This window comes from Vicugna pacos, chromosome 9, assembly GCF_048564905.1.
Source record: "Vicugna pacos chromosome 9, VicPac4, whole genome shotgun sequence".
In the NCBI taxonomy this organism is placed as follows: Eukaryota; Metazoa; Chordata; class Mammalia; order Artiodactyla; family Camelidae; genus Vicugna; species Vicugna pacos.
Window position 1 is genome coordinate 41,638,248 of NC_132995.1, and position 27,098 is coordinate 41,665,345.

The window sequence follows — 27,098 nt, forward strand, 5'->3', positions numbered from 1 at the left end:
ACTTAAATCTCCTCAACATCCCCCGAGGGCAGACAAACTGGAGGCCTCGTCATCCTTTCTTTCCCACTTTTTAAACATAAAATTACATTTTCTGCTGCACCTGGGTACCTGGTAAACCCAGAATGTTTAGTGATTTTGTGGACACTAATCAAAGGAAGACGTTTCCAAATCACCTAGTGCGATCAAAGAAAGTGGAAACTAGAAAGAAATTTTCTGGGCGGTGTTATCCTTGGAGAATTACGGCTTTTGCAGTTGGAGTTAGAAACACCGATCCTAACCAGTAAAAAGGAACTTCTGCCCAGCTAGATGGCATATGTCTGTCTCCCCAGGGTTCCTTTTGTCCTTGTAGCCAGACTTTCGTCTTGTCTTTCATCTTCAGCGTTTAAGTTAGAAACCGAAGCCCTTGGTTTGGGGGTACACAACAGCAGTGTGACACCCTAGGAGCCCAGAAGGCTCTCTGATCTTGTTCTCAAGGTTGTGTGATTTTCCCTTCACAATACTCAAGTGCTAATGGTTCTTAAAATAAAGGTAAATGCTCTTTGGTGTTTGCTGTGGGACATGCGACCTGAAAGGGAGACAGTCTGTAACGCAGGCCTTTGTGTGTGGTGGGGAGGGGAATCACTACTTTCAAGTAGTTGCTTCTAAGGGTTATCCCACTAGTTACCAAATAACTCAACTGTGGTTAGCCGGCTTTGCTAGCAGGCCCTGTCCTTAAATCTCAACAACTCTTGGAAATATACAGGGGCCTTTGATACTGTCTTGTTCCCACCCACCCACATTCCAGTGCTGGGGCTGGGTGGGGGCGGGAGAAGAAATGGGGTCCTTAAAGCAGGACTGTTCTGGGTCATGATGGCAATTCCAAGAGAAGAATGTTGCTGAGCAATCAAAGCTGGTCCCGGGACCAAAAGCTTTTCATGAGCTTGGGTTTAATTTTTATTTGAACTTCAGTCATCTCTTCCAGGGTCCTCTGATTAAAGCTATGACTTCTGCCAAGTACGCAAGAAAATAGGGCACTTAAAGGCTGAAGAACAATACGCAAGAGTCACAATGGGTTAGAGATGCTCTTTAAGTCAACCTTATTTTTGTCATTTTAAAAAGTAATTCACTGTCATTGTAACACACAATATAATACAAAAATGTATAAGGAAAATACGTAAAAAAAAAAAAAAAGAAAAAAGAAAAACTGCCTCCCAGCCCTACTATAAGTTTTGATCCATCTTCCCTCCAACTCCATCCAAATTACTGTTAACCTCCTGCTGTGTAGAATTCTGTACTGTTCTGGAACGTCTTTTTCATGTTGTTGGTTGTTTTTCCTTAGTAAGTATTTCTTCTTTTTTTGTTTTTAATCATTGCTGGAAAGCATATCCCCATTTCCTGTATGGGAATGTGGTGAAGAGTAAGAGTGCTCAGCCTGGGGCCAGACAGCCCAGTCCTCCACTCGCCGGCATATAATTTAGGGCAAAGAAAATGAGCATAGTGATGCCGACCCCAAAGGGTGGCTAGATGTGGCGGGGAAGATTAAATCAGAAAACTGGACACAAAGCGCGCAGTGTAAGGGTCTCGCTCATAGAAGAGGTACGAGGCAGAGTGGTCAAGAGCGGGAACTCTCAGATTGCCTGGGATCTAATCCTGGCTCTGCCATTTACCAGCGACCTCAGGTTCCGCAGCTGTAAAAAGGGGATTTCGATAGTACCAACCTCACAGAGTTCTGGGATGAAGTGAGTTAATATCTGTAAAGTGCTTAGAATAGAGCCTGACACATACTGTTCTCATATGTTTAAAATATTAAGAAAATAGTAAATAAAAGGTAGATGAGGCTCTTAGTTGGGGCTGTCGTTTTTGCTGGTGGTGATGATGTTACCAGGGTGACAAGATTTTCCTGTTTAGAGGTATTGGGTTGTTGGCTCTTGTCCCTGGGATTACATTTCTAGACTAAGTGACCAAATAACATATTGAAGATAGGACGACATGCTGACTTAAAGAATATTTAGTCCCTTGCTGGCTTTAGTTTTGTGTAACTATTTATTGTGGAAATGTTCAAATGTAGCCAATCCCCATGTACCAGTCCTCTGGTTTCTACAGTTTGCCATTCTTGTGTCTTCCCACGTGCTGCCATTAGTGTTCACTGTGTCTCTGAGATGCTGCCCAGCCCTTGCCAGGGTTGAAGCAAGCTTCCCAGAGCCTTCCCAGAGCTGGAGATCCCCCCAGTCTTTTCTACAATTTCAGGTTTATCAGCCCGGAGGATCAGGTTGCACCAAAAGATAATGGGCCATAATGAGCACCTGGAAATTCAGGTTGGGTCTGCACACTTCTGTCACTTCTCAAAGGGTGGGGCTTAGCCACCATTAAGACAAGATGCCCCAAAGCAGGTTAAGAGCCTTGCATTAAGTCATTTGCAAAACCATTTTCATTTTTTCAGGCCACCACCCTTGGCAAGTCCAATCATGCTTGTCCCAACTTTCACTGCCCGTTTGGGTCCGGCTGGGGAAAGGAATTCAGTGTGAAAATGACGGCTGTTCTTGTTCTGCTTATATGACAAGCCCCCAAACACAGTCTTGTGGCCCCATTACTTCTACTAGGGTGGGGCTAGGGGTGGGTTATTTGAAAAATGTTTTGTTTTGCTAGTTTGAAAAGAAATTCTTATTTTAGATGTAAAGGGTGTTAGCTGCCCATCCTTTAGAATTTTGTTTCTTCCTGTTTCTGTTGTTATTTTGGGGTTCATCTGTTCATTTAGCAAATGCTTGTCCTCTAGTTTGTCTCCCCAAATGCTCAGAAATAATTGTCACCCCCTTCCACTTGATTGCTCTTTTGCTTCCAAATGTGATCATTCACCATCCTGGTTAATCTTCACAAAACCCTGAAGAGGTAGGCTCAGTCGGTGATGGTATCCTTCATGTTCCAGTAGAGAAAACTGAAGCCCAGAGAGGTTAAGTATTTTGCTCAAGTCTGCTCAGCAAGAACATGGGGGAATCTGGGTTTATGGTACAGTCACAGACTCTGAGACCAGCCCCTTTCTTCTTATCAACCTCTTCCTGTTCTTAGCCTTCCCCTTCTCACCCATCCTCAAGTTTGGGAAGTGAGTTGGAGAATCTACCTAAAAGATGAGGGTAGGGGTGGAGACATGGTTTTGACTTTTTTTTTTTTTTTTTTAAACAAACTGGCAAGGGAGGATTGGGGAGGGTGATTAGTCAAAGGATCCAGATTTCTTCCTGTGAACTAACTCTCATTGCTTTGGCAGCTCAGTTTATTTGCCAGGTAGCAGACTCCTAGCTACTTCATGAAGTGGCCTCAGATTTCTATCATCTTTGGATACTAGCTAGGAGGCAAAAGCATCCTTTAGAAATAGCCAGGGTCCTAATAGGGTCTCTCAGGGTAAGAGTGAACCATGAGACTGAATTACTCATGTTAAGGGCCAGTGCCAGCTCTACTGTTTATTAGTTATAGGGTGTCAAGCAAATTTCTTAACCTCTGAGCCTTAGTTTCTTCATCTTCAAAATGCGGATAATCAAAGTGCTTACCCCGGCCCCTCAACACTGTCTGATTTTCTTTGGCTAGGGTGGGGCTGTTGGTTTCAGAGAAGTTTGCAAGGGTGGCCCCTAATGGAAGAAATGAAAACTGCAGCCCAGACATCGTATCTGGCTTTAGGGCTTTCTGGCAAAGACCTGATCCTTTGCGTGTAGAGGTGTCTAGCTGTGTAAAATAGTCACAAGAGCAGGAGTTTTTATGAAAGATCATTTGGACAAAAATTGAAATCCCCACTGGAGGAATGCGGGGCAATTATTTGAAAGGGAAGAAAACAGGCCAACTTAAGAGTTTCCCAGAATGAACTGTTTTATCGACTGTTCCCTCTGCCTGGAAGGCTCTTGAGCCAGGTTTCTGCAAGGCTGGCTTTTTCAAGTCTCAGCTCAGACGCCTCCAACTTTAGAGAGGCCAGCCCTCACCACAATATAAGTTACACCTTCCCCACACCTCCATCTTCTCCGTTCACTCTTGTATCACCCTCTTTATTTCCTTTGTATCTAGCATTTGTCACTACCTGAGATTGTTGGTTTTGTTATGCATCCATCTCTTCCACAATAGTGTGAGCTCAGTGAATGCAGGTGCCTTGTCTGTCCTGTTCACAATTTTGTCCTTAGAGCCCAGCAGTTTCTAACAAAGTTTGATGGAGCCTGTTGAATGAGTCCTTTGGTTCTCTGATGTTTAGCACAGACATTTTTCACCATTCATTCTCCAGCACTGGGTATTAACACTTTTTAGGTTTCAATACTTTTAATAACTGTAAAGCTTCAAGTCGTTTTGTCTGTAAGTCATTGATACTAAGTTCCCTTACCCAAGTAGTCCTCCTTTGTCTTTTGCATTTGTCTTGTTTGCTGCTTTATATGATCAGGCTGAAGATTTTCCTGTGAAACCTTCACTATCTCCCCTAAGTGACAGTGATCAATTTCTCCTCAGCTTCATAGTGCAAGTAGCCGTTACCTTTCAATGTCTCAGACAATAAGCATATAATCAGATAATTAATATCTGTGATTATAAATATCTTTTGTAGAATACTCACAGGGGGCTGAATAAATGATTAACCAAAGCTACATTTTTTTTTTATTTTTAACATTTTAAATTGAACTGTAGTCATTTTACAATGTTATGGCAAATTCCAGTGTAGAGCACAATTTTTTAGTTATACGTGAACATCTATATATTCATTGTTACATTTTTTTTCTCTGTGAGCTACCGTAAGATCTTGTATATATTTCCCTGTGCTATACAGTATAATCTTGTTTATCTATTCTACATTTTGAAATCCCAGTCTGAACCAAAGCTACGTTTGTTTTTAAATTTTTATTTAATAGTGTCTGTTATCTGCCAGACACTGTTCTATGTATCTTAAAACTACCCTAGTAGGTAGTTGCTGTTGCTGCCTTCATTCTACTGATAGGTAGACTGAGGCACAGAAAGATGAAATGACTAGCTCAAGGTCACAGAACTAATAAGCAGAGCTGGGACTTGAGCCCCACCCCTGACAGAGAAAATACCATGTTTGGGAGCAGAAGGGTAAGCACCATGATTACCCTCATTTTGAAGATAAAAAAACTGAAGTTCAGAGAGGTTTAGAAATTTGCCTGAGTCCATACTCTTAACCACTGTCCATGCTGGCTCCCTCTTATTACCTGCCTCTGTTTATTGAAATGTAAGCTGCTTATTTAAGTGTAGTCAATCCACAGCATCTCACTGAACTTTGGTCTCTAAATTTAGTCTCTTAACTTTGATAGTCAACAGGTATTCTTTCTCAGCTTTTTTTCATATTGTCAAGAGCCATCTGAAGGGCAGGCCCTTTTTTGTATTGAACAGAAATTACTTTCTAGACAGGTTACTGTTTTTACTCTGCAAGTAGATGAGAAAAAAAATCAGACCACAATTAAGTTGCCCTGTAATTGTGTAGAACATAATGACGGTGTCAGCTACTTTGCTATCTTTGCTGTTCTGTCACCAGACTGTGATTTGTTTTACCTGTACTTGTTTTTGTGTGAGTGGGGCTTTTGGTGGGTGAATGAAGTTCAGTTTTTAGAGGAGGAAAGCCCTTTCGTCTCCCCAACTTCCTGATCACTGTGATTTATGTCCTGCAGTGAGTTTTGAAGGATGCACTGGTCAACCAAGGACAGTCTACGTTTCTGATGACACCCGGTTCAAAGTGGGCACAGATGGTGTGGTTGCAGTCAAACGGCCTTTACAACTTCATAATCCAGAGATGAGTTTTCATGTCCATGCCTGGGATTCCACCCGCAGAAAGCTCTCCACCAAAGTGACGCTGAAGGCACCAGGGCACCACCATCACCACCACCATCATCATGTACGTTGGAGTGCTTCTTGGAAACTCACTGTAATTTTAGTTTGCTGCTCAATCCAGGTTTCTCTTCTTTGGTGCCATTCACAATTTGGGACTGGGTAATTTCTAGCTGTGGGGTTGTCCTGTTTAGCAGTGTCCCTGGTCTTCACTCACTAGATGCTAGCAGCACTTTGCCAGTTGTGACAACCACAATTGTCTCCAGACACTGCCAGTGCCCCCTGGGGGTTATGGTGGGCAAAGTAGCCCCCAGTTGAGAACCATTGGTCTAACTGAACTCTTGTTGGGGGATTTTATTGTTGAGTAAATGGCAAGAGACACTACCTTTATTTCTGCAGGTGGTGTAGAATACTGAGCAAGAGTGTGGATGCTGTCTGGGATTGGATCTCAGCCCTTCCACTTACTACCCGAGTGAACTTGGGGGAGTTATTTCATCTGTTTGTGCTTGAATTTCCTTATCTGTAAAATGGAGTTAATGATGACTAAATGAATTAGTACATGTAACATTCTAGACCTACAGTAGGCACAGAATAAGTACTCAGTAATTATTAATTGTTTTATCATTCCCTTCCTGGTGGAAGAATGAACAGGAGGTCAAGTTTCTGATCATTTTGCTTGTGTTCCTCATGGAGAGGGGGCCTTGGCAAAGAAGGGGAAGAACCAGTGGGAAGCTTTTGCCCAATTGCACTATAATCTCCACACAATCCTGCCCCATTGTATCTGCAGCGTCTGGCTCTTTGTCTGGCACATACCAGGAGCCCAGTAAATACTGAATGGACAGATGGGTGGATTGGCCACAAATGAAAGGTTATATATCTGCCCAGGTTCTTGGCAAGAATATTTCTGGAAATTATTACCCAAAGCCAAATGCCTTTGCCAGTTTCTAAACAGCTCCCGTGGTGCTCCCTACTGCAATATCTCTCTGGGGGACCGTTCTTGTTGTATCCTGCTATTGCCTTGGGAGTGTGGAGTGTTGTATGTGCCAGGGCCTTTCAGGCTGGCTCCTGTTTTAATCCCCAAGGACTGCTGAGATTCTAGGAACTTAATAGTACTGATGGATACGATTTTTCTCCCTGGTATAACTGGATAGACCAGAGAAGTGAGGAATTTTGTAGAACTAAATTTTCACAGGTTCCCAACTCGGGTATCCAGTTGACTCCATCATTCACACAAGTGCATTGTGGTAAATTCTTGCTAGGCAGTTGTGCTTGGAAGCTCTTATGATCCAAAGACAATTTTGAGTTTGGTTTTTCAGCTTTTCCTCTCTACCTTTGCCATCTGCCTTCATGATTAAGTAAGTTCAAATACATGTTATAGAAAAATCACACACTATAGTGGTTTATGTAAAATAGAGTATTTCTCTTTCATACTTATGCAATTCAGTGGTAAGTTGTGGTCAGTATGGAGGCTGTTGCAGTCATCAGGAGCCTAGATTCTTTCTTTCCTTTCCGGTCTGTCTGCTTCTATCCTCAAGGATACCTCATGATCCAAGATGGCTGCTGGAGCTCCAGTCATCACCTTTTATTCTAGATGATAGGAAAAAGAAAGAGAGGAATCCCCAAAATGTATCACTTAGTTGTCTATCCACCTTTTGAAGAAGATTTTAGGGAATTTTCAAGCAATATTTTTGCTTGCATCTCATTAGTTATAACTTGGCTTTATGGTCACACCTAGCTGTAAGTGTAGTCTTTTACTTGGCTACATTGTTAGATATAAAATGTATACATATGGAAACAGAGGGACGGGAGAAATATTTTGTTTGTTTTTAAATAAGAAAGAAAGAATGGATAGTGAGTGGTAGGTGGCAACTCTGCCACAGCTGGTTTGAAGTTCACTTTGGTTTGTTTTTAGTTCAAGGGACCCTTGTGAAGCCACGTGGCCCTACATTAGAAGGGGTGACAATCTTACCTCTCTTTTAATTCCTATGAGAATAGATCCAGATAGATACACACACACACATCACATTGTATACCTTAAATACAAACGATTTTTATTTTGTCACCTGTACCTCAAGAAAGCTGGGGAAAAAATAAAAATGGATCTAACTTTACAGTTCTTTCTCTGGTTGGATGGGTTTTCTCAGTCTGGTATCCTTTTCTGAGGAATGGATTCCATGTTCAATATGTTCAGGCACAATTCCCTTTAATTTCACACATGAAGATGTTAAGGTTATATTTTGCCAGCACTGTGTTCATCATAATTTATTACCATCCTCTGAAAATATCTGTCATTCTGATGTCAGCAAGGTCTGCTCTTTGCCTTTCTCTTCAATATGGCAAATGAATTGGTACTCACTCATCCATGCCTGTTCACTCACCCTGACCGCAAGGTGGTGAGTTTTAGGGTTAGGATACAGTGTTCACAATCAGATTACTGAGCACTTAACTATGTTTCAGGCACTATTCTAAGTGTTTTACTGTGATACTAGTATCACATTTAATCCTTCCAAGGATCCTATGAGGTAGGTACTAAGCTAGTCCTCATTTTCAACATTAGGAGACTGTGGGGCATAGAAGTAAAGTAATCTGCCAGGAACAGGAAGATGTCATTGTGAGAATTCCAAGCAGGGCAGCCAGCCTGGCTCCAGAGCCTGCCCTTGACCAAGGCGGGACTGCTTCTCTGGGAGATTAATGCAAGGATGCAGAGAGGGTGTGTGTGTGTGTGTGTGTGTGTGTTCAGGGGTGTGTGAGTGACTGGTAGCAGGAATGCAGGGTTGGGAAAGATTTTATGATGATAACCTGGTGACATCTCCTGTCTGTCTTGTGCATTGTGAGTCACATTTTAAAAGTCAGGAAATAGGGCTTGACTCACACTTGAGAAACAGTGACCAGTGACTATGTGGAGGGGAGGAGGTGGAATTGTCCTCTGGAACATTTACTGTATTAACACCAATCATTTGAAAACACTTAAACAATTTGGAAGATCTTTTCCTTCCACCCTCAGCTATCTTATTTCCCTGTGTGTGCATAAAGGTATCTATTGCACATGAAAACCGTTCAATACAAGTCTCAAAGGACATTTTTGGTTCCCATCCTGACAACTTCTGTTAGAACAAATGGAAACCATAGAGGATTTAGTAACACAGTGGGATAAAGGGATTAGTATTGATCACAAAGTAGTTCTTAGTATTAATTCCCAAAACTTACTCATTTAGGCTAACTCTACTTTGGAGACCTAAATCCCTATGAAAAACATAAAAGAAAACACCTGAATATCTAATTGCTGAATAAGCTCTGATATTAAATCATTGAAGTATAACATTCTATTAAAAATGACAGATGTCATACGTAAGAGTGAAATAACTCGTAAAATAATGTCAAGCCCTCAGACCTGTAATTGTGTGTGCATAATGATTACTTGAACTCTGGCACTAAGGAGGATCAAAAGAGGAATTGTCTTGATGGCAAAGGGCTTCATTGGGTTTTGTTTTGGCTGTTCATTTTGTTATTCAATTAAAACCATGTCCTGCCCTTAGAAGGCTGGAGATGCTGATGGGAAAGGTTGGACTATTAGGCCTGTCTCATCTCCTGAATTATCTCGTTCTGTTCTTCATCTTCTCTCCCTTTAGGACTCTCTGTCTGGAACCCAGACAGAAGTGCTCACATTTCCTGGCTCCCACCATGGTCTCAGAAGACAGAAGAGAGACTGGGTTATCCCTCCTATCAGCTGCCCGGAAAATGAGAAGGGCCCCTTTCCTAAGGATCTGGTCCAGGTACAGAAGGAAGTTCTCCCTTTCTCTGGGAGGAATGTGGCAGAGAAGAACCCAGGAGAGAAAGAGAAAAGAGCCAAGGTCAGCATCCTTCCTCACTAATTCTGTTTTTTTCTGTTTTGTCTTCAGATCAAATCTAATAGGGAAAAAGAAACCAAGGTTTTCTACAGCATCACTGGCCAAGGAGCTGACAAACCCCCGGTTGGTGTGTTTATTATTGAAAGAGAAACAGGATGGCTAAAGGTGACGGAGCCTCTGGATAGAGAAGCCATTGCCAAGTACATTGTGAGTGTCTCTTAAGCTTGTTAATAACGGAGTCATATCCTTCCAAAATTTCTTTAATGAGCCCATGTTGAACCCCTAGATCAGATGTTCTAGACATATGAAGAGCTGAATTTAACACTTCTAGACATGTTGATAAGGAGAAGTGGCAGGAGAACTTGGAAAAATTGGGAGCTATTCATGTTTTCCTTGTTAGGAATAAAGGATGGGGAGTCCTTATGCCTCACCCATGAGCTTAGACACAAATTGTCAACCTTGGTACTAAAAGTCCCTGACACAAAGGGAGAGGCTGGTGTTAATGTTGGGGAACAAAAACCGTTTCTGGGCTTTGGGAGTGGTATGAGCTTAGGGAAGCTAGGAGGTAATGCATTGATGCCAAATGCAGAAAAATCTGGGGGAAACACCAGACTGGAGTGGCCAGAGCAAATCTGACCCCGCTTGGAATAAGTCAGAGTGTTTTAGGCTTCCACCTTTATCTCCCAGACCTGGCCCCCCAGCTCTTATATGGGAAATGGGGGTGCTGCCCTGCTGGATGTGTCCTCCAGCCCATGGGTCTTCATATGTCATGATCTTAACTAATGTCATGACCTAATTGGAGCAGCAGCACGTGTGTGAGAGAAGTTCAGTGCTGTGGGGTCCACACTCAAGCGAGAAGGAGGGGGAGCAGGTGGAGCCCACTCTGCTCTAGTTGGATCACTTGTCCCGCCTCTTCTTCCTGAGTAACCATCGCTTGGCTCCTGCAGCTCTACTCTCATGCTGTGTCTTCGAACGGGGAAGCAGTTGAGGACCCGATGGAGATTGTGATCACTGTGACCGATCAGAATGACAACAAGCCAGAGTTCACCCAGGAGGTCTTTAAGGGGTCCGTCATGGAGGGAGCTCTCCCAGGTATAGCCAACAACGAGGAGCTGGCCACCCAGCAAGACATTTAGATTCTTTGGACCCTGAGTGTTGAAGTGTTGGGCATTAGGCCCTTTGAACAGAACTTCTTTTTTAAAAAACATCTTCATTATGGTATAGTTCCTGTTCATTCAACTGCACGTATTTCAAATGTACAATTTGATGAATTTTGATAGATGTATTCACCAGTGAAACCACTACTACAATCAAGATAGCTTACATTTCCATCACTTCCCAAGAGGTGCAATTTTCAAACACAATTTATCCCTTCTCACCCCTTTTACTTCCTGGTAGCCATAAGTTTATTCTCTATGTCTGTGAGTCAATTTCTGAACAGAACTTCTCTGGAAGCCTGTGTGTGTGTGTGTGTGTGTGTGTGTGTGAGAGAGAGAGAGAGAGAGAGAGAGAGAGATCCTACCTATAGACACTTGTATTAAATGTTTAATCATGGTTTAAGAAAGGAGCAGTTTAAGAACGACCTTTCCTGATTAAGAAAGAGATCCTTGTCAGTAGTCTAAGGCCCCTGTACAATCCTCCCTGATCTCAATTTCTCTCCCCCATCAAGGTGGCCACCGCCCTGACTTTTGTAGTAATCCTTCCCTGGCTTTCATTTATCATTTACCCTGTGTGTACTTACCCCTAGATAATATCTTGTTAGTTTTGCCTACTTTTCCACATGGAGACGAACGATTTTCCAAGGTGGATGAAACAATTTGTACTCTCACCAGCATTATATATCCTGGAATCACTAGACTTTTGGGGGCCAATCTACTGAGTGTGTTATTATATCTCAATGCCATTTAAAATTGCATTTCTCTGGTTATTAGTGGGCTGAGCGTCTTATCATGTTTGCTGACCATTTGGATTTCTTTACGACTTGTAAAGTCTTTTGCCCTTTTTTTTCTCTTGGACTATTTGTCTTTTGCCTGTTTCTTTCTTTTTTTTTTTTTAATTTTTTTATTGAAGTGTAGGCAGTTTACAATGTTGTGTCATTGCCTGTTTATTCTTAAAGAGTTCATTGGTTGTTCTGGGAGCTATCTGCAGTCACAAGTGTTGTAAATATTTTCTTCCCTCTTGAAGGCCATGATTGCAGATGACCGTTCTCTCAGGTGGAGCTGTGGCTAAGAAGCCAATTGCGGGAATTTCTAGGATTTTTCCTATTTTTACACACTATTCACACAGTATAAGGGACACAGCAAACTTTTAGTTTCAGGTTATTTATTCCCCATACTCCTCACCCCAACTCCCTACCCAAAATATCCACTGGAAAAGCTTGATTCTGGGAATACCTCACTTATTTGGTGCAAAGCTTTCTTCCTCCCTTAGCACTTTGATGAGAATTCTGAAAATTAAAGTAGAGCTTGAATGAATCTTCTCCTTTGCTTCCAGGGACCTCTGTGATGCAGGTCACGGCCACAGACGCAGACGACGATGTGAATACCTACAACGCTGCCATCGGTTACAGCATCGTCGACCAAGAACCTATGCTGCCTCACAACAAAATGTTCACCATCAACAAGGACACGGGAGTCATCAGCGTGCTTACCACCGGGCTGGACCGGGAGGTCAGGGGTCAGGAGGATCCAGAGGGTGCTGAGGGCGAATATACATTAGCTTAACCCTATGGACAACGCAAACCTCTGCTGAGACCAGTTGCCACTTAGTGTGGTGATGGTCTGAGGCTTTGCATCTAAACATTGTCCAGAGATCTGGGGCCAGGCAGGCAGGCAGGCTGGCGTTTAAGCAGATGAGAAAATATTCTTTTTCTACGTGATGCGCTGGGCCGGGCCTGATGTGGCTCAGTCCTGACTCAGGTGCATTTGATCTCTACAGAGTTTTCCCACGTACACCCTGGTGGTTCAAGCTGCAGACCTTCAAGGTGAAGGCTTAAGCACAACCGCAACAGCCGTGATCACAGTGACTGACATCAACGATAACCCTCCCGTCTTCAGCCCGACCATGGTAATCCTGCCGCGCCTTAGACGGTGAAAAGAAAGGGCCTTGGCTGTTTCACAAATTCTCATGGGGGTACCCTTTGAAAACTTTGCCCAGACTAGTAAATGTTGAGCTAAAAACCAGATGGGGCTGTCAGGTGTCTCTGCCACCCTCAGCCTGGGGCCCATTAGCACAGGTCCGCAAAGTTGCACAAAGCACCTACTGAATCCAAGTCTTCATACTGCGCACTTGGTAGCAGAGCTTACGAGGTTTTATTGACTCATTGAACAAATATTTTCTGAGTTTACACCAGGCTCTGTCTTAGACCCTGGAGATATTATCACAAGCGAGGCAGACGACAATTCTATTCTCATGGAGTTCATAGTCTAGATAGGGAGATGTTAGACAACTTACACAAATTATTGTGTGCAATTTTACTAAATGCAGTCAAGGAGAAGATACTAAGAGCTGCACAAAAGAACCTTAAGCCTTACTGTGTTAGAAATTGGCTTAATGGTTAGTAACAGAGACTTGACTTTTGTGGTTTAAACAAATAGGGTTGATTTTTTTTCTTTTGTGTCACAATAAGCCCAGAGGTAGACAGTCCACTCTGCCAGTAGAGACCAAGCATCCTTTGTCTGCTGTTCCACTATGCTTGGTACATGGCTTCTATCCCCAGTATCACCTTGTGGCCCAAGATGGCTGCTGTAGCTCCAGCCATATCTGTGCTTTATTCAGGAAGAAGGCCAGGGTTGCGTAAAGCACTGATGCTAAGTTAAGTTTTCTTATTTCTGAGAAGACCCATCCCACAAGTTTCATTTTCCTCTCATTATCAATGGCTGTCTGCAAGGAAGACTGGAAATACAGTATTTTATCTGGGCATGTTGCTGTCATCAACAATGTAGTTAGTGAAGAAGGGGAGGATGGATATTCAGTGGACAGTTAGCAGTGTCTGCCACCCTAACCTAGGCATTGTGAGTACAGGAGGCTTAAGAAAAACAGTAACATTTATAGTAAGACTTGAAAGGAAGTTGGCAAATATGAGACAGGGAAGGGTGGAAGTGTTCTAGGCAGAGGGACCATCATGTACAAAATGCCTTGAACCAAGAGGAAGCTTGATGCACAGCAGAACTGAAAAATAGTCAGTGTAGTGAGCCAAATGAGGTCGGGTCCTGCTGGACCAGGTAGACTGAGGTAAGAATTTTTAGAATTTGTCCTGAATGCAGTGGGATATTATCAAAGGGTTTTTAAGAAGAGGACTGTAATGACCAGACTTTCATTTTACGAAAATTACTAGTACCATTGAGAATGATGGGGGAGGAGGGAGATGGGGAATAAACCACAATGTTGGCAGCTGGGCCAGTGCGCTGAGGGGTACAGAGAGCCAGGGCCTTGGGATGCAATTTCAGGTACTCATGGAGGACGGTGCCCTTGAGTGCTGGCTGCCACCCACAGGAAATATGGGTCAAGTTTGCACTCCTTCCAAGACTCTTCTCCTTGAAGCTTGAACTAAAGAAAGGAGTCCATTAGCCCCCTGTGCCCTGGCTCCACAGTTGGGTCTCAGTGTGTCGTAGTGAGCCATCTTTTCCTTTCCTCTGCAGTACCAGGGGTCAGTGTATGAGAACGAGGCAAATGCGGTGATCACTACGCTCAAAGTGACCGATGCCGATGTCCCCAACACCCCTGCGTGGGAGGCTGTTTACACAGTATTAAATGATAAGGAGAAGCAATTTGTCGTCATCACAGACCCAGTGACCAATGATGGCATTTTGAAAACGGCTAAGGTTTGTATGGTGCCTGGCAAGATGCAGAAATGACAGGCCGGCTAGCTGCCTACTCCCTTGCACCCTGGGGTCTTCTCAGAAGTAGATTAACGTGGCCTTGGTGGGGTGGGAGTGGGAGGCTTTCCCAGATTCTGGTGGGCTGTTTGGGGTTTGCAGTGACTCTTTAGACTCATGTGAGAAGTCAGGAAGCTCCTAAACCGTGCCCTAAAATTGAAGAGGAAATACCATCTGTTATAACACACTTTGTCTGAAACATTTGCCCCACCCCCCATATCCATTTTGCAAATGAGAAGAAAAATCGTTTCCTGGTCTCTGCTGTTTTGCCGGATTACTTTGGAAGTGGGGCAAATATGTTCGTGAAAGGTGCCTTGGAAGCTTGAAAACTAAGAGTTGAATGATTTCTTTGTTGAAGTTGAAGAGTTAACAGATTCCTAAATTAGCCCCAGAACTTTGACTTCGCCTGGAGCAAATGAGCAGACTCTCCATTTCTGAACCACTTAGGATGTGATCTTCTCTCCCACTGAATGTTTGACGTCAGTGCTTTCTGTTACTCTATCAACAAAAGAAAGAAGCTAGTAATCTGAGCCCCTGCCATACACTAAGTCCTTCATAAAAGTTATAGTTGATTCCTTACAGCACCTCTGTGAGGTCAGTCCTGTTCCTGCTTACTTAGGTGTGGAAACAGACCCAGACGTTAAATCGCCCAGATCACACGGCTTGGAAGTGGCTTGGAAGTGGCCTGAAGGGGATTTGAGCTCATTTTTGACTGACTCGGAACTCCGTGTTCTTGCCACTAAACGTGCTAGGGTTAAGGAGGTGGACAGGCAGGGCCTTCTGTCCATTTTCTGTCATGTGGACCGCATGTCAACATAGGATGTGAACTTTCTCACTGGTCTTGAGTAAACGAATGACTTAATGTGCTAATATTTGTTAACAGAGGCTTGCCATTTGAGGTTTCACGTAGTTCGTCTCTGTTCTTTTCTTGGGGTTCGCAACTTTAATATGGTTGCATGTTTGTTACTGGGAGCTTTTTAAAAATATCAACATCCAGGCTCCAGCCTCATTCACAGGGTCTGGGGTTAGGGCCCCAAGCATCTGCTTTCTTTCAAAATTCTCAAGTTAATTCTTAATGCAGCCAGTTTTGAGAACCACTGCTACACTGCTAACCAAAAAGCAACAGATAAGGATTTAATTTTTGTTTCCTAACAAAACATTTTTTTAACTCATTTTTTTCTGCCCTCTAGGGCTTGGATTTTGAGGCCAAGCAGCAGTACATTCTGTACGTGGCAGTGAATAACGTGGCCGCCTTTGAGGTCACTCTCTCCACTTCCACAGCCACCATCACCGTGGATGTGATGGATGTGAACGAAGCCCCCATCTTTGTGCCTCCTCAAAAGAGAGTGGAAGTGCCAGAAGACTTCAGCGTGGGCCTGGAGATCACATCCTACACTGCCCAGGAACCTGACACGTTTATGGAGCAGAAGATCACGTAAGTGTGAGGGGTTTGCAACTGACTCACAGCAACTGGGTTTGTGCATATGTGTGTATAAAATATTTCATTCATGGCATTCGATCGTCATTGGTCTGTGCATGAACCTTCTCTTGTTTGGCTTATTAATTTTTTGCCTCCATTTTAGCCCCTTCACCACACCCTTTCCATTTGCTCCCCAGTCAGCCATTCTGGGTTTACTGTGCTTCTGTTCTTTGTATTCACATAGTGTAGCGGGAATGTGGTTTTAATTTACACACATGGTATGGTGTTGTAAGTTGCTTACTGTTTTTTTTCTTTTTAAAACTTGAAGCCGCCTCTGTAATGTAAATCACAGCCACAGATGCTTAAAATGCACATACAATCCAACCAACAGCAACACCCCTATGACCATGTATGATAAAGAGTGTCCTTACTCTGTTGAGAGCTGGATCTGGTTGCATACTTGGTGCTCTGGTGTGACAATGGCGTAGACTCAAAGGGAAGACTGTTAGCACAATTCCAAACATGGCGTATCTGTGTCTTGTTAGTAACAGCATGATTTCTAGGAATAACAGGCATCAGTCAACATGCTGGCTTCCTCTTCTCAGAGAGATTCCTACCTGTTAATATCTACTTGAGATGAAACTGTTAGAATGCTCTGAACTATTTAGAAAAAGTGTTATGCAAATCCAGAATAGAGGCACGCTTGCTAATTAATTGAGCATGTTCTTGTTTTTGGGCGTGGGGGGAGTGTTTGTGTTTTAGTATCAGTGCCTGGGACTTACTAAATGTAAAACAAACAAGAAGAGTTTAAGTGCAGCTTCAGCTTCTGAGGTTATTCTGGAAAGTGCTAATTCTATCCTGATCAAAACAAGACACCCATGAGGCAAATAGAGAAATCTGAGCATAGACTTGACGTTAAGTAATTATTATTGTTTTTGCTAGGTGTGTTAATGGCATTGTGCTATTGCAGGGTTTCTGTTCAGTGATTAAAGCCTTGGGTTGTATGATTTTTAGGCTGTGTTGATATCTTAGCTTGTAGTAGTGCAATAGATAGTTCAAAGCATCTAACTGGGGAAGTTCAGGGACCAAGTCTTACAAGTGTTGGTAGAGGCTCTTACCCAAGGAATAAAGATCATTCCACGTACGTATTTCATTGCTTTGCACTTATATGGATGTGAGGATGAGCTCACAGTTACCCAGGACCCCTTCCTCAGGTTTCTTTATTTCCCTTTCTGAGACTTTCATGACCCCAGTAGATAACTGGGCAGTATATCTCTGTTTTTCATACTTTTATTTTCTCTGTTTCTGGTATTCCTAATAAGGTGATGCTTAACAGGATTCTGATTAATTGGCATTCTGAATAGAACTTGTTGTGTAAGACCAGAAGGAGCTTTACCCTCCTTGGCACTTCCCATTAAATGTCAGTAGTGCAACACATGCCCGTAGGTCCCTGTGTCAACCCAAATCTCCAAATGCTCATGGCAGGGGTGTTGGGTGCCATATTGTGACCATTTGAAAACTGCTGTATCCTTTAAGGGGCCGATCCAAAAGACACTAAAGAAATCTGACATCTAAATGCCATGCCTGGTCCTGGATTAGATCTTGAATTGGGGCAGGGGTGGGGTGGGGTGCTGTGAAGGACAGTTGGGGGGAAATCAGCAGTTTGAATATGTTAAGTGATAGTATCATATCAAAGATATTTCTCCTGTAATTGAAAATCAAATTGTGGTTATGTAAGAGAATGCCTCGGTTCTTAGGAGCAAACACACTGAGGTATTTGAGTAAAAGAACATGATGTCTGCAACTTATTCTCAAGTGGTTCAGCAAAACAAAAAATTATATATATAGTGCATCAACTTACCCATGTGATAAAATATCAACAATGAGTGAATCTAGGTAAAGGGTACGTGGATGGTCATCAAATTCTTCTGGTAAAATTTCTCTAGGTGTGATTATTTTTTGGAAAAAAAGTCAGAAGTCTATCAACAAAGAGGAACCTCAACCTTCAGCAACCTGCTGTTTGCTATTCCCGTTCTAAACTAGAACTTGTGCCTTTCCAGGTATCGGATTTGGAGGGACGCTGCCAACTGGCTGGAGATTAATCCGGACACGGGTGCCATTACCACTCGGGCTGAGCTGGACAGAGAGAACTTGGAGCACGTGAAGAACAGCACGTACACGGCCCTCATCATAGCCACTGACAACGGTGAGGACACCCCTCTGCCATGGCTTCTGCTGCCTCTCCCTCCTGCCTAGCTCACTTCCTTGCCTCCGCTCCTTCTTGTGTAGGCATGAATTCTCTTTCTTTCATTCTTAAACAGAGCATTCTCAGAGCATTGTCACAAATGCACAGGGAGGAGGATATAGCTCAGTGGTGGAGTGTGTCCCTAGCATGCACGAGGTCCTGGGTTCAATCCCCAGTACCTCCATTAAAAAAAAAAAAAAAAAAGTTAAATAAGTAAATAAACCTAATTACCTCCCCACCCACCCACCCCCAAAAAAGTGGGAAAAAAATGCACAGAATTTAGGTCAACCAGAATTTCCTTTTTACCTCTCCCTCTATACCTGAACCCCATGGGAGCCAGAATGGCTGGGTTTAGATCCTAGGACCACAGCTTAATACCTCTGGGACCTTGGACTTAGTACCTAAGTTTCATGTCCTTCAATTCCTTTACTACCTAATTTTTATGTCCCTCAATTCCTTTATCTGACAAAAGGTAACATTCCATCTAGATTAAATGAGTTAATTTCGTAAAAGTTCTGGGAAGACCGCCTGCTACATAGTACACGCTCATGGAGGGTTGTCATTATTTTTATTTCCATCATCATCATTATTAGTGAAGTGTGGCTTCTTCCAGACTGTTTCTGTGTTTTTTAATTAAATGTAATTTTTAATGATACCTGCTCATTGTTTAAAAAAGACAGAAAAAGAAAAGAAAATTCAAATGATAAAGATGAAAAGATCCATCCATGGATGAACAAATAAAATGTGGTATACACACAATGGGATATTATTCAGCCTTTAAAAAGAAAGGAAATTCTGTCTCATGTTGCAACATGGATGAACCTTGAGGGCATTATACCAAGTGAAATAAACCAGTCATAAAATGACAAATGCTCTGTGATTCCACTTACATGAGGTATTAGTGTGGTCAAGTTCTTAGAAACAAAATAGAATGATGGTTACCAGGAACTGGAGGAGGAAATGGGGAATTGTTTAATGGGTACAGAGTTTCAGTTTTGCAGGATAAAAAAGTTACAGAGAGCTGTTTCATAACAAGGTGAATATACTAACTATTGAACTGTACACTTAAAAAATGGTTAAAATGAGAAATCTTATGCTATTTTTTTCACCACAGTTTGTTTAGGAGGTAAAAAGAAAAAATAATCACTAGAATCTTGCCGCCCAGGTATAAATATTTATGGGTTTGAGATAGATTCCTCTGGGGTTTTTTTCCCTTATGATTTACTAATATGGATGATGATGATTCCTTGAGGATCTGCTTTTTCCACTACCAAGTGCTATGTCAGGATGTGAAAGAAATACAAACAGAAGTGTGTACGAATCTCCACCTCTAACTCAAAAAGCAATCCATAGCCATTTTAAAAGGCTCAACCCTTTGACAATGACCTTTAAAGCCTTAGAAGTTCAGAGAGGGGAGAATGAGGGGGCAATGAGGACTTCTTGGAGCAGTTAAAATTTAAAGGATGAATGAAGTTATGTGAGAAGAAGGAGAGGGTCTTTGGAGGGAGGAATACCCTGAATAATTGTTATGAAAGTGGTGAATAAGCATGTCAGAGGTCTGCCCAGTGGGGAGTGCAGATGGCCTGGGACTGGCAGGGTGGGAGGCTCTATGGGCAGGGTGGGGCCCGATGATGGGCCCCTGAAGAGCCAGGGCAAGATCTGGATTTAGTCTGATGGGAGCAGTAAGGATGCATCAAGGTTCCTGAGCTGTGATATTTCCTGTGTATTTTCTCAGGTTCTCCACCTGCTACTGGAACGGGAACCCTTCTCCTGTTCCTCTCCGATGTGAATGACAACGGCCCCATACCAGAACCTCGGATTATGGACTTCTGCCAGAGGAATCCACAGCCTCATATCATCAGCATCATCGATCCAGATCTTCCCCCCAACACGTCTCCCTTTGCAGCAGAACTGACACACGGGGCAAGTGTCAACTGGACCATTGAGTACAATGACCCAGGTGGGCCCTTGAGTCTTACTTTGGAAACTTTGCTCTGACCCCTGTGCTTCCCCTGTCCATCCCCCTTCTGAATTTCCCTTCTCAATATTACCCTTTTTGTTTAGTGCATGTTTCCTGTACTTCTACATTTGTGGCATTGAACCAAAAGTCCCTTTCAGTTCCCTATATCTGCCCAGTAACCTACAACCCAAGCAGCCATTTGCTTCACTCGGTTTCGGAATGTCTTTAGGTCCCTAATAATTTTATTTTAGAATGAACTTTTTATCTCTCCTGATCCCCTTATTTTTGTTGCTTCTTCCAGAACACGAATCTCTCATTTTGAAGCCAAAGAAAACTTTAGAGTTGGGAGACTACAAAATAAATCTCAAGCTCATAGACAACCAGAACAAAGACCAGGTGACCACCTTAGAGGTGCACGTGTGCGACTGTGAAGGGGTCGTCAGCAACTGTAGGAAGTCCGGGCCTTTCGGCCAGGCAGGACTGCAAGTTCCCGCCATCCTGGGGATTCTTGGAGGCATCCTTGCTTTTCTGAGTAAGTACAGCTGATGAGTATTTCAGCCTTTAACTTCTAAAATGGGGGCTGGTTTATCCCTTACTGAACATTTCAGGGGTAAGTGGTCCAAGGCTGGAAGACTGCTCCATTTCATTAAGTCAACAGGGGCCTAGCCCTTCTACTTTGTTCTTTCACTTTCTCAAGCTTGAGGGCACGCAGATCACCTGTGTCTCTTCATATATGAGAATTCTGATCCAGTAGGCCTGGGGTGGGGCTGCAGATTCGGCATTTCTAAACAGCTCCCAGAAAATGCTGGTGTTGCAGATCTCTGGACCACACTCAGAGCAGCAAGGCCTTGGTCAGAGCCAGCTCACCACCTCCTCCTCCACGTTCCACCCTGGAGGAGGGATGCTAGAGCAAGTGAAGGCGCATGTCTGGGAATTGAACATACCACCTTCACTCAGCCCATTGGCCCAAACACAGCCACATCTGGAAGCTCCCACTTGAACTGGGTGACCATGTTACAACTTGGTGTGGAGTGTGGGCTGAACAATGAGGATCAATGACTCAAAGGATGAAGGAGAAAATGGTTACTCGGGAAAATTGGGTGGTTTCTGCCATAGTCCTTAAAACTGATATTGCCTGAGCCAACCTGTAGACTGAGCCCTTAGGGTTGACCCAGGTGCTATTAGGGTTTCTAAAAGCAAGTGACCTCGAGTCAGTCAGAACACCTTCAAAGATAGCGTTATTGCTGTTTTTGTCATTAGGAGCTATAGCGGGTGGTTTGGGTCACAAAGGTCTTTGCAGCAGCTGAAGAGGCTGTTTGTTCACTGAGTCTCAGGGAAGGTTGTTGGAAGATGTAGGAGAGTTGGGCCGCAGGGGCTGGTGGAACCCAAACAGACAGGGACGTTTGTGGTGATTTCCACACAAGCGAAGGCACTGAGAGAGAGAAGGGCTGGAATGGACTGTGCAGAGCAGAGAGGCCAACCTTGCTGGAATAGAAGAAATTCTTGGAGGGGAGCAATCGGACCAGCTCGGGGCTTTTATTTCAGACTCAGCATGATGTAACTGATCCTGCTGCTGCTGCTTCTACAGACTGGAGAAGGGGTTACCTTTTGGCCTTCAGGAAATAGTTGCAGTCTAGCCCATTTGCTCCTGCCCTCTGCTGCCTGTGTCCCCTCAAAATTGAGAAGAAAGGGGAGAGTTGTTTAGAATTCAGCGAGCTTTCTGGACCTTTCTTCCTCTAGGACTCATGTGGCTTTACTGCCACGACGGGAAAATATGAAGACTGTAATTACACTTAAAATACTGGGGTTTGTTTTGTTTTGTTTTAATGGAAGTACTGGGGATTGAACCTAGGACCTCAAGCATGCTAAGCATATGCTCTACCACTGAACTATACCCACCTCCTACTGATTTTTCAAAGTAATAGCATTATCTAACTTTGCTCTGGGTATATTTCATTAGACATCGGGGCTGAGAACAACATTTGCAGCAGAAATAATGCCAGGATGCAGATTTCCAATGTCTTATTCCTTATGGGCAAACATAGAACTTCAGCGTCTAAAGAATGTTGTAGAGACACCAGGTTATGAGGTTTTTGTGTAGTCCACCAATATTTAGTTGCTTACTTTGTGCAGAATTTATATCAGACACAAGGAATTCAGGGATTTCGAGACAGCTGGGGTTGGGTGGTTCTTTCTGAAGTGATGACAATAATACAACATTTTGGTTATTTTCCCTTAAGTCACATTTAAGTAATGTTTGATAAGAAGCATCTTTTTGGAAACGATAATGTTCCTCTGGCTCTTCACGTGCTCTAAGCTCCGTGTGGGTGGGGGCTGTTTGCATCCTGTATTGTGTTCAGGGCTGGGGCAGGCCTGGCCCACCTAGCAGGAACCTGATCCAGGGGGTTATGTTGTTTATCTGGATAAGAGCTTGGATCTTTCTGATTTCAGAAATAGAAAGGTAGGTTGAGTACTTCTAAGTTTGTGCCCCTTCCTTTTTCATTGCAGTGACTCTTCACTAGGCTGCCATATACAGGTACTTGGGCATAAGTACCTATAAATTAGAAAACACACTGAATCACATTTTTTCCCATTCACAATAAATTGTTTAATATTTTAAAATAGTTAAATGTTAAATATAGATTAATAATTGTTAATATAAATAATTATATAGCCCAGAAATAGCCCAACATCAGATGAAAACCTTGGAAACTAAACAGATTTGGAAGCTTGTTTACATGATTTTACCCTAAGAGAAGGAATATACCAAGTGACTTTTGTTGTTATTTTTGATTTTCAAATTTTTTTTGGTGTTTGTTAAGTTGTAGACTAGGTGATTTTACAGTCTGTGCCCCACCCCCTGTAACTAAATTACAACAATACATGTGCATCAATCTTATTTAGGCTGACCCAGCCCTGTTCTCAAATCTTATTCAATGGCTTCTACTCACTCAGAATCAAAGCCAAAGTCCCTCCAGAGGTCCACATGTCCCTGCTGCCCCTCTGACCTCTTCCCCCCTTATCTCGCCCTCACCTACCCTGCTTCAGCCAAGCTGACCTGGCCTTTCCTTAATCACACCAAATATACTCCTGCCTTAGGGCCTTTGCCTGGACCATTTGTGCTGCCTGGAGCACTTTGCCTTAGATTTTGGGAAATGGCTGATCGGTTTATGATCCGGTTAAAGACTACACTTGAATTCACACTATGTTGTACTGTGTATATTAGCCTCAGGGATGTGAAGGCACATGGGTTGTCTGACAGCCATCTGTCTGGATCTGTCTGGTCTGCAAGGCCATGGTGCTCTGTGCCAGGTGCTGCTTACGGCCGTCTTGACCTGTGGCCCTCATCTCTCTTTTCCCCACTCCAGTCCTGATTCTGCTGCTTCTGCTACTTGTTCGGAGGAGAAGGGTGGTCAAAGAGCCCTTACTGCCCCCAGAAGATGACACTCGGGACAACGTTTATTACTATGATGAAGAAGGAGGTGGAGAAGAGGACCAGGTGGGTGTTTAAAACTGTGGAAGAAAGCTTTAAGGCAGTCTCAGTTTGGAGGAAACAGTGATTAGGAGGAGGCAGGCATTTCAAATGTGTGTTACTTTGTGTATTTTTTTAAAGTCTTACCCAAGAAAACAGACATTGTCATTAACCACCACTATCATCATCAGTACAACATAGCTAACATTTATTGATTGCTTCCTGTTCTATACACAGATGAATGAACAGAGGCACAGAGTGGTGAAGCAAATTGCCCAAAGTCACACAGCTAGGAAGCAGTAAAACCACATGGTCTGACTCCAGAGCCTACTCTCTTCACTGCTTTTCTCAGGACACGAACTTTTTTCAAATTATCTTTGACATGGAGCCACTGATCTGTTTTAATACTTTGTGTCCTTTGAGTTTTTAAGCTATGCCAAACTGTTTTTTGCTTTCTGTCGATGTTAATTCTTTATTTCCCTTGATCTTGGAGATGTTCTTAACTTGCTTTACCCTGTACCAGTGAACTATGACCACAGTAATGCTGCATAACAAGCAACCCCAGGATGTCAGTGGCACACAACAATAAGCATGTTTTTCTCATGCATTAGTGGCTTAGTCTTACTCTGTTCAGGCTGCTGTAACAGAATATCACAGACTGGGTGCTTATAAACAACAGACATTTATTTCTCACAGTTCTGGAGGCTGAGAAATCCTATATCAAAGTGCTAGCAGATTCGGTGTCTGGTGAGGGCCCTCTTCCTGCTTCATAGATGGCCATCTCACATGGCGGAAGGGGCAAGGGAGATCTGGATGCCTTTTATAAGGGCATAATCCCATTCCTGAGGGTTCCATACATCATCATGACCTGATTACCTGCCAAAGGGCCTACCTCCAAATACTATCACATTCAGGGTTAAGTTTCTCTTTTCTTTCTTTCCTTCTTTCTTTCTTTTTGTTTCTTTTCTTTCTTTTTAAACATTTTTTTGGGGGGTGGGGGAGAAGTAGTTAGGTCTGTCTTTCTGTCTGTCTGTCTGTCTATCTATCTATCTGTCTACCTATCTATTTTAATGGAGGTACTGGGGATTGAACCCAGGACCTTGTGCATACTAAGCATACGCTCTTCCCCTGAGCTACACCCTCCCCACCAGGGTTAAGTTTCAACATGTGAATTTAGGGAGGGACACTAACATTCAGTCTATTACATCTAGGTTCATAAGAATCTGTGGGTTGCCTGGGGCTCAGCTGGTCTAGGCTAGGTTTGGCTGGGTGGCTCTGTGCTGTGAGTTGTGTCCAGGACTCTTCCATGCAAATCTTACCTTCTTAGTAGCAGCAGGCTAGTCCAAAGTACACTTAAAGCCTTTGCCTGTGTCACATGTATTAATGTCCCATTGGTTAAAACAAGTTACATGACAAAGCCCTACACTAATGGATTTCTTTTCTTTTCACAGAGGGTAGGGTGGGAAGGAAGTGAATATTTGCTGAATAATAAGCTAATAATCATACCCTATGAAAAGTTAATAAGGTAAAGCAGCCTACATCTGCACCCACAAGTATTCCTTACAAGCCTTTAATGCTCTATGTCCTTCCAGTGCTTTTTTCTTGGAGACTCTTAAGGTGAAAACTACCATTTCAGATTACATTGGCACAGCCTTGTAGATACCCTATAGTGGCTGTTTAAGGCATATCTGGTACCATAATCTATAAACCAGGTAGGATCCTGTGTTTATGACTGTTGCTTTTTTGCTCTTTGCTATCCTTTTACCTTTTTCTCCAAAGGACTTTGACTTGAGCCAGTTACACAGGGGCCTGGACGCTCGGCCCGAAGTGACTCGCAATGATGTGGCGCCAACCCTCATGAGTGTGCCCCAGTATCGGCCCCGCCCCGCCAACCCTGATGAAATTGGAAACTTTATTGACGAAGTAAGTAAGCAAAGTCAAAAGCCAAGGCCCAACGAACTCATCTCTAAACTTAGAAAGGAGCATTTAGTTGTGTTAAAAGTGAGAAAGTCTTTTTATTCTTAACTTTACCATGTTTTCATCATCATGATCCCTAAGCCCTATTTTTTAAATTTGTGCCTCGTCTGAATTTCAAAACTAATAGCACTTTGAATTAGTCTTAGGGAATTGGCAAAGTCCATACAGCAACACCAAAAATTGCTTGAAAGGATTTAGTAGAACCGGAAATGAAACTGTAGAGTTTAAAAGTAGATTCAGGTTGGTTTCACTAATGGGTCTCTCTTTCCCTGCATTCCACTGCTGGTTGGAATATAACTTTAAATGGCTACCTGAGGGCCAGAAAAATAGCTTCCATATTGTGCATGTCAGAAGAAGTTCATTCAGCTATAAATATCAGAAGCTTAAATAGATATAAGTATATTTATTCCATGCAAATAGAAGACTGGGGTAAGCAGTCAAGTCTAGTGTATCAGCCTTTTCTACCTTTCTGCTACATGATTAAAGCATGCAGATCCTTGTTCTCATGCTTGTTGCCTCATGATCACAAGATGGCTGCCACACTTCCAGGCCTGGGGTCTATATTCCAGTCACGAAGTAGGAAGGGCAGAGCAGAGGGCAAAAATCTTTCTTCTATCAAACTGTTAGGCAAGAAGGAAGTTCATCCTACATGTTATTGGCCAGAACTGGCAGGATTGTTCCCATCTGCAAGGGAGGATGGGAAATAGGCATTAAGTTAATTAGCTTAGAGTAGGATGAGGAAAAATTGGTGGGGATAAGCAGAGAACCAAGTAAGATTAATAATCCAGCAGGATCTATTTCCTTAAACTATGTTACCTGATCACTTGCTCAGTTACTGGAAGGATTTTCAGGGCTTGTCTGATGGTCCAGTGGCCCTCAGCAAGTCTTGGTGGTGGAGGCTGGTTTTGCCTTGGCTTTCCAGGGGAGCTGTCACCAAGAACTGTACAAAGCACAGTAGTGTTGGAAGTGACCAAGCAGCATCCATTCTAGGCACTGGATCTTAGAGAAAACTGACAGCAGCAAGGGCCAGTTTCAACCATCCCTTTCAGAGACATCTGGATTCAAAATCTTTTCCTCCATTCACATTCATGTATCATCATACCTGGCTGTAGCTGTTCTTAATTACAAAAATAAAATGTTTGCTATTTTAAAAATATAAATTATGAAAATATATGTAAAGAAAAACATACAAATCCTTCCTCATTTCCCCCAATCCTACTCACCACAGTTAACGTAGCAGTTTGGCATTCATCCTTTCAGACCTCCCCGGACTGAAATGCAGCCTGTGTGCCCTGGTATGACTCTCCTCAGTGCTTTTAGTCCTTGTCCATCCTGATTGCTTGGTGCTTATCTCACCTGCCTATATAAAATTTACCATTTTAGGTTAAGGGGTAAGATTCTGCATACTTTCTCTTTTCATTAACAATATATCATGTCTGCCCTCCATTCTAGTTTGTATAAATTTACCATGTGGGTGTTCATTGCTCCTGGTGTCCTGCAGCATGGTTGCACTGCTGCACT

The 27,098-nt window shown here is 43.0% G+C and overlaps 1 protein-coding gene across 2 annotated transcripts in view; it reads left to right on the forward strand.

Annotated features, from left to right (window-relative positions):
* CDH1 (cadherin 1) overlaps positions 1 to 27,098 on the forward strand; it is a 67,757-nt gene that overhangs the window by 38,819 nt on the left and 1,840 nt on the right. For both annotated transcript variants that reach the window (XM_006203732.4, XM_031680746.2), the window contains exons 3-15: positions 5,622 to 5,845; positions 9,408 to 9,551; positions 9,678 to 9,833; positions 10,574 to 10,718; positions 12,120 to 12,295; positions 12,564 to 12,692; positions 14,267 to 14,449; positions 15,694 to 15,938; positions 17,984 to 18,129; positions 19,904 to 20,128; positions 20,430 to 20,660; positions 23,497 to 23,627; positions 25,380 to 25,523. In XM_006203732.4, coding sequence (XP_006203794.1) covers positions 5,622 to 5,845; positions 9,408 to 9,551; positions 9,678 to 9,833; positions 10,574 to 10,718; positions 12,120 to 12,295; positions 12,564 to 12,692; positions 14,267 to 14,449; positions 15,694 to 15,938; positions 17,984 to 18,129; positions 19,904 to 20,128; positions 20,430 to 20,660; positions 23,497 to 23,627; positions 25,380 to 25,523 — 2,279 coding nt within the window. The remainder of the gene's footprint in view (positions 1 to 5,621; positions 5,846 to 9,407; positions 9,552 to 9,677; positions 9,834 to 10,573; positions 10,719 to 12,119; positions 12,296 to 12,563; positions 12,693 to 14,266; positions 14,450 to 15,693; positions 15,939 to 17,983; positions 18,130 to 19,903; positions 20,129 to 20,429; positions 20,661 to 23,496; positions 23,628 to 25,379; positions 25,524 to 27,098) is intronic.